At 37.7% G+C, this 16,428-nt stretch overlaps 1 protein-coding gene across 2 annotated transcripts in view; it reads left to right on the top strand.

The window, feature by feature from the left end:
* AHI1 (Abelson helper integration site 1) overlaps positions 1-16,428 on the top strand; it is a 207,327-nt gene that overhangs the window by 83,881 nt on the left and 107,018 nt on the right. For both annotated transcript variants that reach the window (XM_032844822.1, XM_032844821.1), the window contains one exon: positions 10,148-10,265. In XM_032844822.1, the coding sequence (XP_032700713.1) occupies positions 10,148-10,265 (118 nt within the window). The remainder of the gene's footprint in view (positions 1-10,147; positions 10,266-16,428) is intronic.

The raw sequence follows: 16,428 nt of genomic DNA, 5'->3' as shown, positions 1-16,428 counted from the left end.
TATAGGCACATTTTGTTATAGGGAGACAAACAATAAAAAAGGAAATAATAATACAATTTCAGATAGCAAGTGATGTTGAAGATAATAAAAATAGTCCCCTGGGACAGAGAGTGACTGGTAGGTAAGGCTGCCCGTAGTAAACTATTCTTCTTAAAGACCTCTCTGAGAGAAACACTTGACAAGGAGTAGATCCTGTCCTGAAGAAGTCCTCATCTAGAGAGATAACTGGCATGCTGGAGAGCAGAAAGAAGATCACTGTGTATAAGTAGTAATAGTGAGCAAGCAAAGGGAAGCAGTGTTTGATGGCCAGGTTGGAGAGGTGATCAGGAGCTCATGCATGTCTGTTAGTGTGGAAATGCAAGGGAGGAATAATTTCCCTTCTGTCCTAGATTCTGTGGCTGGTCTAAAAGTTAAATTGACTTAAGAAAAATAATTATGTCTATATGGGAGCCCCACAAAGATAGGAGACCACAAAGCTGCCAGGCAGTTGAGGCTTTTCTACCATCTTTACTGGAGGGAAGGAATAAAGGTCGGGCTTCAAAATGGGAAGGCTGAGAGGGGAAGCTGAGAGGAGGAACTGTTTGGTAAAGGAAGGAGGTGAAAAAGTTTTCTGGGCACAGCTCTCTTCCAACTAGAGGCCCCTTTTTTAATGTAAATTTCTCTTATTAAAGGGCAGCTTCTATACTTGTTCTCAGAGCTTCTCTAGTATCTGCAGTTTCTCAAAATAATCCTTATGCCAAAGAGGCATATTTGAGGTTGACGTGTTCTGCTAAACCTTCAGTAAAGATTTTGGTATTGGTTTAATCAGAGAAGCAGTGATGGAGATTATTAAGTTGGGGAGAATGTGAGAAGAGATTTTAAAAGGGGAATAAATCTTTCAAGTAGAGAGATCAGTTGGCTGACTTTTATGGTAATCCAAGAGGAGATGGTAGCCTGGACTAAGAATGATAAAAGATAAACAGATAGCTATTAAAATTTTTAATAAATAAGTAAGTTTAAACAAAAAAATTGATTTGAATGGCATAGTCCCAAACTGGAAGTGGTTAGAAGTGCTCCACAGGCAGGAACTGAGGAAAGACTTTTATAGAAGAAAGGCTGAAGCAAAGCAAGGAAATTATAGATTGGCCATACTTTAAAGCCTAATTGGCTGTTGGTGATTGGTTGTCCTTAGGTTTTGATTTTGTAACCTTGAGGTATTTACAGTCTTAGATTTGGGCTTGTTTCTGTAGCCTGTAAGCCTAGCCACCATGGCATTAGAACTGCCTCAGACTCTTGGCCTCCTGTTTAATTAATTTACCAGTGGCAATAATGAAGATGCAGGCAATGGACAGAATTGCGATACATTTTGGAAGTAAATTTAACACAGCTCGGTGATGGGTTGGATGCGGTGTAAGTGAAGAAACTGTTGTCACTTCCAGCAATTGTACAGATGCTAGTAGTGCTTTTTAAAGAGGAATGCTGGAGTGGAGGGAGCAATTTTAGGAGTGGAGTTTTGGATATGGATATAGTTGTGTAATAGTTGAATTTCTGAGTCTCAAGACTCAGGAAAGTCAGGGCTAGTGCTCTATATTTTTAATCTGTCAGATTGGGTAAGATCACCTGGGGAGAGAGAGCTAAAAACCTGAGGCACTCGTCCAGGAGAAGGGGATGTCAGGGAAGCCTAGAGGAGAGTATTTCAAGAAAGAAGAGTAGTAAACTGTCACATGCTACTGAGAAAATGAGGAAATGAGGATAGAAAATTGACAATTGTATTTGGCTTGATGGTGTCCTTTGGTTACCTTGATGAAAACCATTTCAATATGTGACAAAGACAAAAGCACAATTGAAATGGGTCAAGGACAAAATGGAAGCCCATAAATTTTGACTGGGGAGCAAAGAAACAGGGACTGAAGAGGAATCTTAAATGGACAATATTAAAGCATACTTATCTGCTGATTGGGATAATTCAGTGGTGATGGAGAAGAATTACCATGGAGGTGGTAATTGCTGGACTCAAGTCCTTGAAAAAGTGAGAGGAGATGTAGTCCTGAATGCTCACGGAGACACTGGCCTTAAGAGAAGGGATTTTTCATCCCTTCTGATCGGCACATAAGTAGAAACTGGGTAGATGCTTACTTAGATACAGATTTGATGATGAGAAGCTGAGAGTTCTCACCCGATTGCTCGAAGATAGTAACTGGTATTAGAAGTGTTGTATTGCTCTGAACTGATAGAGCTCATAAATATCTACATATGAATTTATAATTTACAAATTTCCTTGCTCCTTTCTTTGCTTCGGGTTGGATTGAAGTATATTAGAAATGGTATTAGCTGGAATCTGTTTCCATTAAGCTTTGTATTATTCCTCATAAACATAATTAATTTGTTTTTCTTATGTTCCCAAACATATTTATATTCATACCTGGCATGTGATATAATTGGGCCTACTCTTCCTTAAATTATCATTAATTCTGCCTGTCTTTGTGAGTTCAATTATGAATTCCCTCAGGGAGAAACAACTCTTTCTGCTTTCTCTCCTTTTTCCTTCCATTCTGCCATACTCCCTTCCTCCCATCTTCCCTCTTCCTCCCTGTTTTCCCTCCCTTCCTTCTTTCCTTTTTTTCAGCTTTATGTAGTATTGCCTCAACCTCTGATCTTGTATTTCTGAATTTTCAAACTCCTCTGTCAACTTATTAATGCCATGAAACTCTATTTATTTGTTTGTTTAATTATTAATAACCCCTACCCAAGATGAATATAAGGGCAGCCAAGCTAAAGTTGATTAATTATGTTTAGTAGAATAATTTTATACAAGTAAGGTAATAATTACAGTCAGATATATCTTAGAACATTTGTTCACTGAAAAGTAAAAAAGTTTAAAAAATAGAGAATCCAGAGAAGATAATTTTTTTAATCTCCTAAAAAAAGTTTGGATATTTGAGATTTGAATAGAATAATGGCATGCAGTTTTTTGGACAGTTTCTTTTTAATAATTTGTTTTTAATGCTTGTAATTATTTCTTCATGTCATTCCAAAACTGGATAATAGCAAATCAAGTATTGTTATTTTGACAGTATTTGGGAGACTGGCTTGACTGTAGGAGTGGTACAGGCCACAATAGGCCACTAAAATTACGGAATTTCATTCCTGGAAATTTTAGAAAAAGTCCTTGTGTTAGGAAAAGCCAGTTTTTCTTCCAAGTGTCTCCTTTACTCTTGCACTGCTACCAGTACCTGAAACACTTCTGACACCAAATGTGCTGTGGTTTTCCCCACACCAAGTGGTTCTCTGCGATCCCAGCTGGATGTTCTACAATTTGACTCCGTTTTGACACTGTATACCTAGGGATGGTAGCAGATTGGCAGATCCCACAAGTTAAGGACTCAGTCCCACAATACTTCACCTGCTCTCCCTGCCTCCACCCCTGCCATTTCCAATGTCATTTGCAGGTCCAGGTTGTTACCTGTGTTTCTGACCAATCAGCTATAAATTGGAAACATGACAGTTCCTCAGGTTCAATTAATTTGCTGGAGCAGCTCACTAAGAACTCAGGAAAACAAATTACTTACTATTTGCCAGTTTATTATAAAGGATACAGATAAACATCCAGATGGAAGAGCTGCATAGGGCAGAGTGTGTGGGAAGGGTCCTGGAGCTTCCATGACCTCTGTAGGCACACCGTTCTCCAGCATTCCCGTGTGTTCACCACCCTGGAAGCTCTCCAGACCCCATATGATGGGGAGTTTTATGGAGGTTTCTTCAGGTAGTCATGGTCAGTTATAATTTCATTTCTAACCCCTCTCCCCTCTCTGAAAAATGAGGGATGGGCTAAAACTTCCAAGTTTCTAATCATGGCTTGGTCTTTCTGGAGAGAAAGAGCACACCAAGAGTCACTTCAGCAGAAGAAAAGACATTTCTGTCACCCAGGAAATTCCAAGATATGTTAAGAAGTCGGTGTCTGGAACCAGAGTCAAAGACCAAATACTAGAACAAAAGATCCTCCTAGTAGTTTTTATCACTTAGGAAATCACAGGGTTTTAAGAGCTCTGTGCCAGAAACTGGAGGCAGAAACCAATATTTTTTTTTCTATTATTTCACAATTCATTTCTAGATTTAAATTTGAGTATTAAACCATGTATTTTAATGTGTTCCTTACATTGAAGCCTTTTATTCTCTAATTCCTATCATTAAAAAGTTAGATTTGGGGGGTGCCTGGGTGGCTCAGTCAGTGAATCGCTTGCCTTTGACTCAGGTCATGGTCCCAGGGTCCTGCGATCAAACCCAATGAGCAGGGACTCCTGGGTGGCTCAGTTGGTTAAGCAGCTGCCTTTGGCTCAGGTCATGATCCCAGCGTCCTGGGATCGAGTGTCACATCGGGCTCCTTGCTCGGCGGGGAGCCTGCTTCTCCCTCTGCCTCTGCCTGCCATTCTGTCTGCCTGTGCTCGCTCTCTCTCTGACAATAAATAAAATCTTAAAAAAAAAACAATGAGCAGGGAGCCTGCTTTGCCCTCTCCCTCCTGCTCCCCCTGCCTATACTCTCTCTCTCTCATGTCAAGTAAATAAATAAAACCTTTAAAAAAAAAAAAAAGATTTGGGAAGTCTGAAAAATAAAAAGGTTTAAAAAATAGAGAATCCAGAGAAGATAATTTTTTTAATCTCCTAAAACAAGTTTGGGTATTTTTATCATGAAGAGGTAAAAATTAGGTTGAGATTTGCACAGAATAGGGTTCAACACAAATACCATGTTAAGTTTGGGCAAGACAGTAAACATATACTCCTTTCACATGTATATTAAGTCATTTGACTTCCATGCAGTTCTTATTAGTGCTATATGAGTTATTCACTAAAGAAAGATGAACAAAAACTGGTTCTTTACCCTCAAGAAGATTACAGTTTGGTGGATGGTAATTAACTAAATACATAAGCACACCAAAATGTTACTGGTGTTGTGATAATAGAAGATAGAAAATACACAAGACATAGTGGAGAGACAGGGAAGGGAGTAAATTCTCCTGGGAGAATCTGAAAGGCTTTTCACACGTGATGTAATACTTGAGCTAAAGCTTGAAAAAGGAGTTGGCATCCACCAGGAAGATGGAGCCTAAAGGAAAGCCCATTCCTGGAAATGGAACAGTAAGAGCTGAGTCACAGAGACGTGAAACAACCTGGCGGGTCTGCAGAGCTCCATGCATTTTGTTGTAGCCGGAAAATAAGAAAAGGAGTGATAAGGTTGGAGAGCTAGGTAGTTGTTAGAATATGGAAAGCTTTGTATGTCAGGCTAAAAACTATGGACTTTACCTAGTAGAACAACTGATGGTGGGTTTTAACCAGAAATGTTACTGAATAAAATTAGTATTTTAGAAAGAGCATGTTGTCAGCAGTGCAGAAGAATTAGAGAAACAGGAGATAGGGAAAACAAATCCAGAGGCGATTGCAGTAGTTTGCAAGCAGAGAGGAAGGCCTGACCCAAAGCACTGACTGGAGAAAGAATGAGGTCAGATGTCAGAGCACCGAATTGACTTCATGGCTGATTCTCTGTGGAGGGCGAGATGGCAGTGTAGGCTTCCCACCTTTCTGGCCAAGGCAACTTAGGTAGATAGCAAAGCTTTCCTGAGGAAGTAAATAGTCGAGGAAAAGTTGGTTGAGTCTTGAACCTACTGATTGGAAGAGTTTTGGATTTAAAAAACGTCTTGTGATGAGCGCTGGGTGTTACTGAACACTACTTCTGAAACTAATGACGTAATCTATGGTGGCTAACTGAACATAATAATAAGAGAGGGAGGGAGGGAGGGAGGAAGGGAAAGAAAGAAAGAAAAAGAAACATCAGCATAGTTGGCAGATGAAGTGATGGAAACAAATGTTGCTGCCCAGGGTAAGCTTGCAGTGTGGGGGAAGAGAAGGTTCCGTGGGTCTAGCAAACAACCCTGATAAGCAGTGGTAGGATAAACCAACAGAAAATAGTTTTCCAAAAACAAGAGAGGAGAGTGGTGGGCAGTGTTAGAGATCCTAGCTGCTTAAATCAGTCTGTTAACTGACCATTTGAAGTCTTGGGTGTGGTGACTTTAACTTCAGATTTAGTCTTCTGGTGGAGAAAAGCTTAGTTGTACTTGGTTGAGATTGAATGTTTAAGTTAAATGGGTAGTAGTTATGTGCTGTTTTTCAATGAGTGTAGCTTTTAGTGAAGCTTAAGGAAATTATGGAATCATTGAGAGAGTTTTTGATTGTTTGCTATTTGTTTTTATACTGAAGTAGAAAGATCTGTGCTTATATCCTATAAGGAAACAGTCAGTAGAGAACTTGAAAGTAGAATTAGGAAGAACTATAAGTATCCCCAAGGGAATAGATGGAGGTACTAATCTCGAACAGAAGGACACTAGAAGAAAAGACATTGAAGGTGGAGGCAAGATGTATATTCTTTTATAGGTTTGAAAATGAAGATTTCAGAGGGTTGAAGACCAAATTTTCTCTATGAAGTAAGGAAATATGTTAAGAAAAGAGGCAAAGGTTTGAAGAAAACCAAAATATATTGAGGTAAATTGACTGTGACTAAGGCATGTTGTTGGGTAGATGGTTTGAACCAGCACCAAATCTTAATTTTAAGTTTTGCACAAGGGAGTCCCATTAATCAATCATCTTGCACTACCAGTCCTTGGTATATATATATATCAGAGTCTCAAAAAGTCTGCATTAAACACTGAAGAACTGAACTTCATTATAACTGATTCAATTTGGAATTCTGGTTTTAGTTCATGCAGCTGTGATGAACTGATTTCAGGGGAGATTTTCTGGCACCTTACCCCACTGTAGAAATTTCTCTTCCAGCAGGAACCGTGTTTCTTCCTAATCCCTCATGTCGCTATAGTAATTTATAAGGAAAATATCTAGAGAAGTAGAACTCATGTTTGAATTTCTCTTTATGACCAAAGGCTACTCATTTGTTAGGTTTTACCTGGAAATCACAAGAACTTAAGCTACTTTAAATTTACGGTGCTAGAATATTGATAACTGCCTTCAGTTGCCTTGAATCTCACTGTGGCTCAGGTTTTCTGTTTCATTTGTTCTTTAATCACTGGGATTCTGATTTTTATAATAGACATTTGATTTGCCATAAAACATTTCTTGGGTATTGGGGGTTTTTTTGCAACCAGAACCATCCTCAAATTGAAGTATTAACTGTATTGTTTTTTCAATTTAATGGAAAAAAGCCTTCTGCAGGAAGAAAGGGGAAAAATTTGCAAACGTGAGTATATAGACAGCATTATCATGTTTCAAGTTACAATTTAAAACCAATTGGAGGTGTCTTCACAGCTTGAAATTTTAAAAACAATTCTTCAGGTGAATGTAGCATGTGATCTAAAATCAGCTAAGATGATTAGGCTTATAAGTGTATATGAAAATGAGTGTTACATATCTCCCACAGTTTTCATAGTTTAGCTAATCACCAAGAAAGAAATTAATTGTTAGCTTGTTCAGTGTTGTGCCCTCAGTTTTAGATCATGACAATGACTTTTTTAATATGAAAACTAACCTCCTCTTAGAGAATTAGTGTTTGCATATTTTGCACAAAGCTGCTTCTGCTCTGAAAGAGTAGCCAAAAACATTTTTGTGATTAACGTGACAGAAATTCAGGTGATACTTTTTCTTTTTTTCTATTATAAATTTCATCAAATTTTTATGCTTTTTGTTTTCCCCAGTTTGGAGGTATTAAACTGACTTTGGCAGACTGTGGTTTTTGCATGAAGCAAGCAGAAAAGCGTGTTGTGAAAAGAGGGCAGATTCGTGTAGGGTAGACTATCTTAGCCAACCTTTCTGTTGTTGTAAAATTATTAAGCAATTCTTTTCCACAGCATGTATTTCAAAAATAGATATTGCTTCACTCTATTTAATGGTTATTATTATTTTTCTCCCTCTAAGTAGTGAATGTGTATAGGCTAGCTTTGAAAATACTTTGAGTACTAATTTCAAGTCACTGTAATAATTAACAACTGTCCAAAACCTTTGAAATCTGCCGTATGTTGCCAATTACCACTTCATAGATATAAGATAGTCTCTTCAAAAATGTGTCAAGAAAGAGCAGAATTTTAAAAATGCTTAGGAAGAAGCTGTAAAGTTTCTCTCTTTGAGCAGAGACAAGTATCCTATTCTAGCTTTCCTGGTGTTCTTTTTGTTGAGCACAAGTAAATATCTGAAGAGGAAGCCTGAAAAGACTGTGTGTGTGTGTGTGTGTGTGTGTGTGTGTGTGTCTCCCCATCCCCAGCATACACCTGTTCTTTTGCACCAGATTTCAAAATGCATTGTTTGACATGTAGGATAAAAATTTTTAAGAACGCAGAAGTAAAACTGAAAATGTTTCTAAAAAGAGAAGTGGATTAAATTGTTAAATGATAAATATATCACTGTATATAGTCCTTCCATTTAAAAGCATAGCACCCTGAAATATTTACTGCATCATCGTACTAAATTACATATCCCTAATTACTCTGATTTCTAGTGATGTTGATAACCAGTATTTCTATAGAGCTTTATTTGTGTAGTGTCCTATGGCTTCCCTTTGCCAACATACTCAATTTAAATCTGTTTTTTATTTAATATGTTATTTAGGGCTTTATGTCTCGCATATGTGAATGGTAATTTATAATACCAGTTCATCTTTATTGTTTCTCCAGCACATTTCCCACTGAAGCATGCTTACTATTTTTATTTTTATTATCTGTGCTTTAAGATGGAAATAAAGCTCAAAGATGTGAGATGATTTCATTGTTACTTTAGGTATTATATTACTATAAAGTCACCATTAATTTCGGTCAATGTTTAATAATGGATTCTGATAGAATTTTTAAAGCTGGATAATTTTTTTAGCACTGGTGTGGTATTTGACCCCATCTAACTACTTTGAAAAATATTTTTGCTTTTTGTAAAATAATATCACAACAGTGTACCAACTTTAGAACTATATTGTCATATGATCTTAATGATTGTAGACTTTTTCACCAAATATGTAAAAGCCCTTTGCTTCAAGAGAAAAGCTTAATCTAAGATATACCATTTACTGTCACTGAAAGAAGAGAAGCATTTACAAACATTATATAAATGAAGAGTCAGATAAAGGACATGTAATAATCACAATCCACTACTATGTAGAGCATCAAAAGGGAATTTCGATTATTTTTTACAATGAGAGAAGGCAGCTGTTTTCATATATTAGCGTTTATATGCCGTAAACTATCATTTACTAGTTGACAAGTCACAGATTACATTTTGCAGTAAATTAGAAATTCAGACTTCCAAATCTTTCAGAATTAGATCACATTTTTATCCTGATTTCTGAAAATTTTTATCCTGATTTTCAAAAAATAAGTAATGAATAATAATCAGACAAGAGACTAGATCATTGCCAAAATTAATTCAAAGTTACAAGATAAATTTACATGTAAAACTTTCTTTGTGAGCTGTTCTTTGTTTTCCTACAAAAGCAATAGTTACAATGTTGTACTTGTTACAGGTGTCATTTCTGGAGGACAGTATTGTATTCAGACAGTCATAGTAAGCTTCTTGTGTTATAGAGCATTGTATTTACTTACAGAAATTTTGCTTCATCATTAGATCAGTTTTGTTTTTAAACAGTGCCTTAAGAATAAGTGTTTTTGATGCAATGATAGCTATTCCATTTGGCAAGTGAGGTTACAGCTGTTACCCGTGTCACCATGATGTGTGTAAACATGAGTATTATAGGGGTTTTCTGTGCAGTCTCTGAAAAGGAAGGACCTGCTTGTTCTCAAAATGCTGAAGAAATGTGACTGTGAAACATTTTAACTTTCTTAATTGAAAGTCGGAAGTGGGGTCACTTTTAATTTTTGCCTGTCTTTGAATAACTTTTAAGACCCACTCTATTTAAGTTATTAATAATGTCAATTTCACGATAAGCAGATTTGTTTTGGTAAGGCAGGTGTACTTTCATACAGTGACGCTTTCATTACCACTGTACTCCTTCCTTGATAAAAACGATTCTGTTCTGTAAACCTTAAAAACTAAGCATATAAATCCTTACCATTTGTTTTGACCTGCCATGTGACCTGGTTTGCATCGCAGGCAAATATTTCTCATCCAGTTTTTGCATCAGTAACCCAGGAAATTACACTTTGGTTCTGATTTGCCTTTCCTATTACAGGTCAACAAAAATCTCTCCTTTTCTTCAACGTCAGCCTCCTCACAGCAGTCTAAGTTAAAACAGTCAGACATGCTGGCCACTCATCAGATTCTACCTCAGTCTGGTTTCCCTCAGACCGGTGAGCCCTTTCTTATTTTGAGTATTCTTTTAAATGTGCACATGCTATTTTTTTTTAATGAATATCCTTTATTTCACTTCAGAAATACAGCTCATAGCTTTGTAATGGTTGGTTTTCACACTTGAATGATATTCTAGCATCTTTTCTCTTTATAATCACTAAAATTCTTTTAAAAGCAAATTTGAATTTAGTAACTTTAATAGTGGATACTCTAAAGCTCTATTTTATTGAAAAGAAAACAATTTTAAAGTAGCAAAACATGTGAGTCTTAAATCTGTGTAATATTAAATCTGATTCACTTTTCCTTGGATAAAGGAGCCATAGTTGATGAATAATCCCATTCTATAACTCATTTCAAGAAAAACCAAGGTAAAATACATTTGAGAAGAAACAGGATGCAACCTGCCAGTGATACCATGTTTCTTCAAGGTTGGCAAATTAATAAGATATGCAAAGAAGCTACTTATAAAAATCTACATGAATCACTGAGTTGAAACAAACTGTGCAGTTGCAAATTTTTAAGCTAATGTTTTAAATTTATTTGAATAAGATTTTCACAGGATGTCAAAGAAAAAGCATCAAGGTGAAAACTGTATATTTTGGGTAATTAAAGACGATTTCTGTTCATTAAGCTATATGTTTGCCAGTATTTTTTCTACTGAATTCTTTAGAAAGGTGAGACAGCAGAGAACAAAATTATTATCTTTGACAAAGAGATTATAATAAACTTGAGCTTCAAAAGAGCAACATAATTTATTTAGAAATTTGGGAACCATATTACTTTTCTACTTTAAAAGTATTTGGAGTTACATATGGAAGCTATTTAATATTATTGTATTTTAATGTTGCTGTATAAGTTACACATTACAGTGAGAACATACTTGGGTTAAGAATCTTGTATTCAATCGTGGCTGTGCCTTTTATTACCGTCATCCCCTTAAATCTTGATTTGAAAGTGGAAATGATGTTTACACTTGGTGTTGTTGGAGTTCAAGTCACAACGCACATACGAAAACACTTTGTAAGCATAAGGCACCCTATGCATGTAACATACTTATAAACATGATGAGTGTGCATGCTAGCTTCACACAAACTTTCAATTCCAATTGCAAATCACTATAATAATGAAGTTATCCCAAACCTTAGAAATTTTAAATTTCTGATGTTTCAGATGTGTGCCAGAAGTTGGAACAGTGGCATTGGTCATTCTTGCGCACAATAGAGTCACAGTCCACACCACCCCTTTAGACTCTTACTCTGTGCACCCCATCTAGATACTTGGTTTGCCTTCAGATCATGTCATTTTAATGACCAGGAGGGAGACAACTGGTCTCCACCACTTGATTCCTGCCATCTTCCTGCTGAGGTCTAAAATTCTTCTGGGAACAAATCCAGGATTCCACACTTCAGGATCGAAAGCGTAGAAGTGTCTGGTTGAGTTATAATATATTGATTAAAATTCATTCAAGTAGTATCTTAAGTTTGTCGGCAAACAAGGTGAAGATAATAGAAATAAAATTCTTTCCTATTTCATAAAGGGAAAAATAAGGATATGTAGGAAGCCTTTTGAAATGGGAGGAAGGATTACTACTGAAACAGGTAAAGAATAAAGGGAAAGCTAGATATGATAAAGGGAAATTGTACAAACTTCACCATTGTACATAGGCTTTGGTCCATTTACCTTTAGCTTTCCGTGGCCATATAGCTCTTAAGTATAGCATTTCTATCATGCACGTCTCTGTGTGTATGCCTGCTCTCAGAAGCATTACCATCAAGCCACATAATACATGGTAACACTGCTTCACGTGACTGTTTTAGTTACTAATATGTTTGACCTCATTTTAAGGCATAGCCTTCCTGTAAAATTTGTTGAGATATCACTGTATAGAAAAATTATAGAAGCAGAATATGTAGTCCATTGCAAAATGGCCACATTAATCCATTTTATTCATTAAGAAGTTTATCTTTGTGGAAAAGAATCATGTAGTAGGAAACAGGTGAACTAGTTTCTACACCTGGCTCCTTTTCTACATGACTGTAGAATCTCGAGAAATTTTTTTCAGGCCTGTTTTCTTATCCCTACAGATAAATGAGGGCTCTGGATTTAGTGAGTTTCTGTCTTAAAAATTCTGTGATTTTAGGGACTCCTGGGTGGCTCAGACAGTTAAGCGTCTGCCTCCAGCTCAGGTCAAGATCATAGGGTCCTGAGATAGAGCCCCATGTTGGGGGATCTGCTTCTCCCTCTCCCTCTGTGTGCCGCCCTCCCTGCTGGTGCTTTCTCTCTCCATCTCTCTGTCTCTGTCTGTCAAATAAATAAATAAGATCTTAAAAAAAAAAAATCTGTGATTCTATTCAGTATTCAAATGAGCTTTTAAAAGGGATAAACAGTTAAATGTTCCTGACTATACAAGAAATCTATTAGAATCTGAAATACAAGAATCTGTGTATATTATTATCTGAAGTACAAGACTACAAAAACAGGGGGCCTGGTTGGCTTAGCCTGTTAAGCATCAGCTCTTGATTTCTGGTCAGGTCGTGATCTCAGGGTCATGGGATCGAGGGCCCCAACCCTCTCTGCCGTTACATGTGCGTGCACTGGTGCTCGCGCGTGCTCTCTCGCTCTCTATCTAAAATAAATAAATACAATCTTAAAAAATAAAAGATTACAAAAACTAATGCAGATAATGTTTAAAAATAAAAATCTTACTTGAAAACCTATGTAAATATTCAAATCATATCTGTAGATGTTTGGCTTTGTACAGTATAAAGAAAAGCTTTTTATGGGTACCTGGGTGGCTTAGTTGGTTAAGTGTCTGTCTTCAGCTCAGGTCATCATCCCCAGATCCTCGGATTGAGCCGCATCAGGATCCCTGTTCAGTGGGGATCCTCCTTCTCCCTGTCCCTCAGCCCCTCCCACTGCTTGTGCTTTCTCACTTGTGCTCTCTCTCAAATAAATAAATAAATGAAATCTTTTTTAAAAAAGAGCGAGAAAGAAAAGCTATTTGACACTGAGCTAATCAGTATGGGCCCCCTGTTAGGAGGCTGAAAAGCACAGGTTGATTTGATATATGTTCTATGTGAGTTTCTGTGCTGGAAGCCTAGACTCCAAGCAAGGCAGGTTTATGGTCTGTAGTAACTTCTGTTAACCCTGATTCAGGGTAAGTTCTGGATGATGGAGACTGCTAGAAAAGTAACTTTTTCTTGTTAGGTTGGCGTTCCTCAGTTTCTAGAACGGTACCTTTTTCATTCTATAGTCATTTTAAGTGACTGCTTTGTTGAAGGTCCTCTCTTAAGGATATGGACTAAATATTACAGTCTCTGCCCTCAAACAGCCTCCAGTCTGACTGGAGAGAGTGATAAGCATGGAACAAATTATGTCAGCATGTGACAGATTATAAAATCACAGTATAAACAGTGTCACTGGAATCAAGAGGGGTAGAGCAACCAAGAGCTTTCTCAGATTTTTTTTTTTTTAAGATTTATGTGTTTATGTGAGAGAGTTCATGCATGTTGCACATGTTGGGGGAGGGGCAGAGGGAGAGAATCTCAAGCAAATTCCTCGTTGAACGCAGAGCCTGCTGCAAGGCTCCGATTCAAGACCCATGAGAATATAACCTGAGCTGAAATCAAGTCGGGTGCTCAAACACCTGAGCTACCCAGGCGCCCTGAGCTTTCTCAGATTTTATATGTCCAAACAAAATTCATGCCCCACACCCCTTCTTCTACCTCGGCTTTCCCTCCTACACACAAAGGCTTCCCAATCCCAGCACTCTGACCACATTTACCCAGTTGTTCAGAACTAGGAGCCACTTTTTAGTCGTGTTTTTCCTCCCACCACTTCCCTACTTACACTCTTGTTTCTTAGCTTATTCTCCCCATAGCAGCGAAAGTGATTCTTTAAAAAGTGAATTAGATCAGGGTGTCTGTGTGTCTTCCTATCACAATTAAAATGATTCTTAGAGTCCTTATGCTGTCTTCGAAGATCACGCCTCTGTCTTCGTTTTGGCCTCATCAGCATCTTGGGGGAGCGGGGTTTCAGGAGGCCATGCCAAGTAAACGAAGAACTAGGTAAACAGACATACCATTTGATGACAGCTTGACTTGGCAGGAGTCAGGCTGACTCTTAGCTGGAAGAAATGCTGAGGTGGATGTGTTCAGGAAGAACTGAGTCTGTAAAGGTAGATTAGGGTCAAATTGTGTCCTGCTGAGTAATTCACATTTTATTTTCTAGATAAACTAGAGCTGTCCAAATACATGAGTATGAAAGACATATGATAAAATGTGTTTTTAAAAAACATATCTGGTAAATAAGTGAGGGATGGGTTCCAGAGGAAAAAAGCTGGATACAACTCCTTTTTTTTAATAATTTTTTTAATTTTTTTATAAACATATAATGTATTATTAGCCCCAGGGGTACAGGCCTGTGAATCACCAGCACTCACCATAGCACATACCCTCCCCAATGTCCATAACCCCACCACCCTCTCCCTACCTCCGTCCCCACCGCCAGCAACCCTCAGTTTGTTTTGTGAGATTAAGAGTCTCTTATGGTTTGTCTCCCTCCCGATCCCATCTTGTTTCATTTGTTCTTCTCCTACCCCCCAACCCCCCATGTTGCATCTCCTCTCCCTCATATCACGGAGATCATATGATAGTTGTCTTTCTCCGATTGATTTATTTCACTAATCATAATACCCTCTAGTTCCAAAAAAGCTGGATACAACTCTTAAGAGATACTTACTTTAAAGTATTATGAGATACTTTGTGAAGTAAGATTCATTAGGCTATTTTCCTGGGTTCTTAATTACAAAGAATCAATCAACTAATCCTATTAATCCAATTAAAGCTAAAACTATAAATGTCTCCCTGAGTAACTTTTATGAGAAAGAAAAGTTTACAGTTCTGTCAGTTATCCTTTAATAAAACGGGGTGGAATAAAAGAAAATTGTAATTTTAACATTTTAGGTTAAATTGTAGGCTGTAGCTCATAATACCTCACCATGTAGAGAACATGTAATACTGCATCTCAAAACTGTGTCCATACTTCTTTAATACAATGAAGATCTCTAAAATAGTAACAGCAATTTGTGTTTGTAAAAAAATGATAAAGTGCTTTCATGTACATTCTCTGATCCTCAGTAAAACTTTCTAAGAAGTAAGGTAAACATTAAAATCATACAGAGTGGAATCTTTCCGGAGCTTCTAGGACTTTAAAACTTTTGCTACTCAGCCCCTGTAGTGTGGAAGTGAGAGGCTGAGAGGCAGTGAGCCTGACTGGTCAGAGTACCCATAGCTGGTGTTGTTTTAAAGCAGGATCTCCTCACTCCTAGCTCACTCCTTCCCATGCTACAGAATCAAACTGCCTACTTCTAGAGGAAGGCAAAAGTGCAAGAGGTGGAGTGGACTGACCCTCCATGAAGCTGTGCCTGGAGCCACTCCATCATTCCTGGCCCAGGGACCTCCCGCTCTGCCTGTGGTCCCTCTGGCTGTGGGTATTGTCTGTTGTTACCAGCTTTGGAGGTCTATGATCTACTGTAGAGTAATAACTTGAACAGTATGGCCTCTGTGGAACAGGTGCAGGTGTTAAAATTGAGGTGTCAAGAAGGTATTTCCTGAGGATTAATGAACTTATATTTTTCTTTGACCTTTAAATATAATTCTGTTTGCTACTTATTGATTTTTTTAAAAGAGTTTATTTATTTATTTGACAGACGGAGATCACTAGTAGGCAGAGAGGCCGGCAGAGAGAGACAGGGAAGCAGGCTCCCTGCTGAGCAGAGAGCCCGACATGGGGCTCGATCCCAGGACCCTGGGATCATGACCTGAGCCAAAGACAGAGGCTTAACGCACTGAGCCACTCAGGCGCCCTTAGTTACTGATTTTTTTAAGCTTTGGTTTTTGTGAGACTGTGGTATTTAAGTTCTAAGTTCTATTTAAGTTCTAAGGCAAACCAAGAGGTTCTCTGTAGGAAAATTTTGTTCTGTGATCATTTGTCTGAATCCCAGATCCCCTTGAAATATCTCAGGGGTTTTTATGGATTTTTAAAAATGTAGATTTTAAAATGTAGATTATTCATTAAAAAGTAGAATTAATTACTGTTGCAGGGGGAGCAGAAGTTAGCAGGAAATGCTTATTTGTTGGCAGGGGTAGTTGTATCATCTTT

This window comes from Lontra canadensis, unplaced genomic scaffold (genome assembly GCF_010015895.1).
Source record: "Lontra canadensis isolate GAN:19392208 unplaced genomic scaffold, GSC_riverotter_1.0 scaffold156, whole genome shotgun sequence".
Lineage (NCBI taxonomy): Eukaryota > Metazoa > Chordata > Mammalia > Carnivora > Mustelidae > Lontra > Lontra canadensis.
This window is presented reverse-complemented; position numbering and strand designations above follow the sequence as displayed.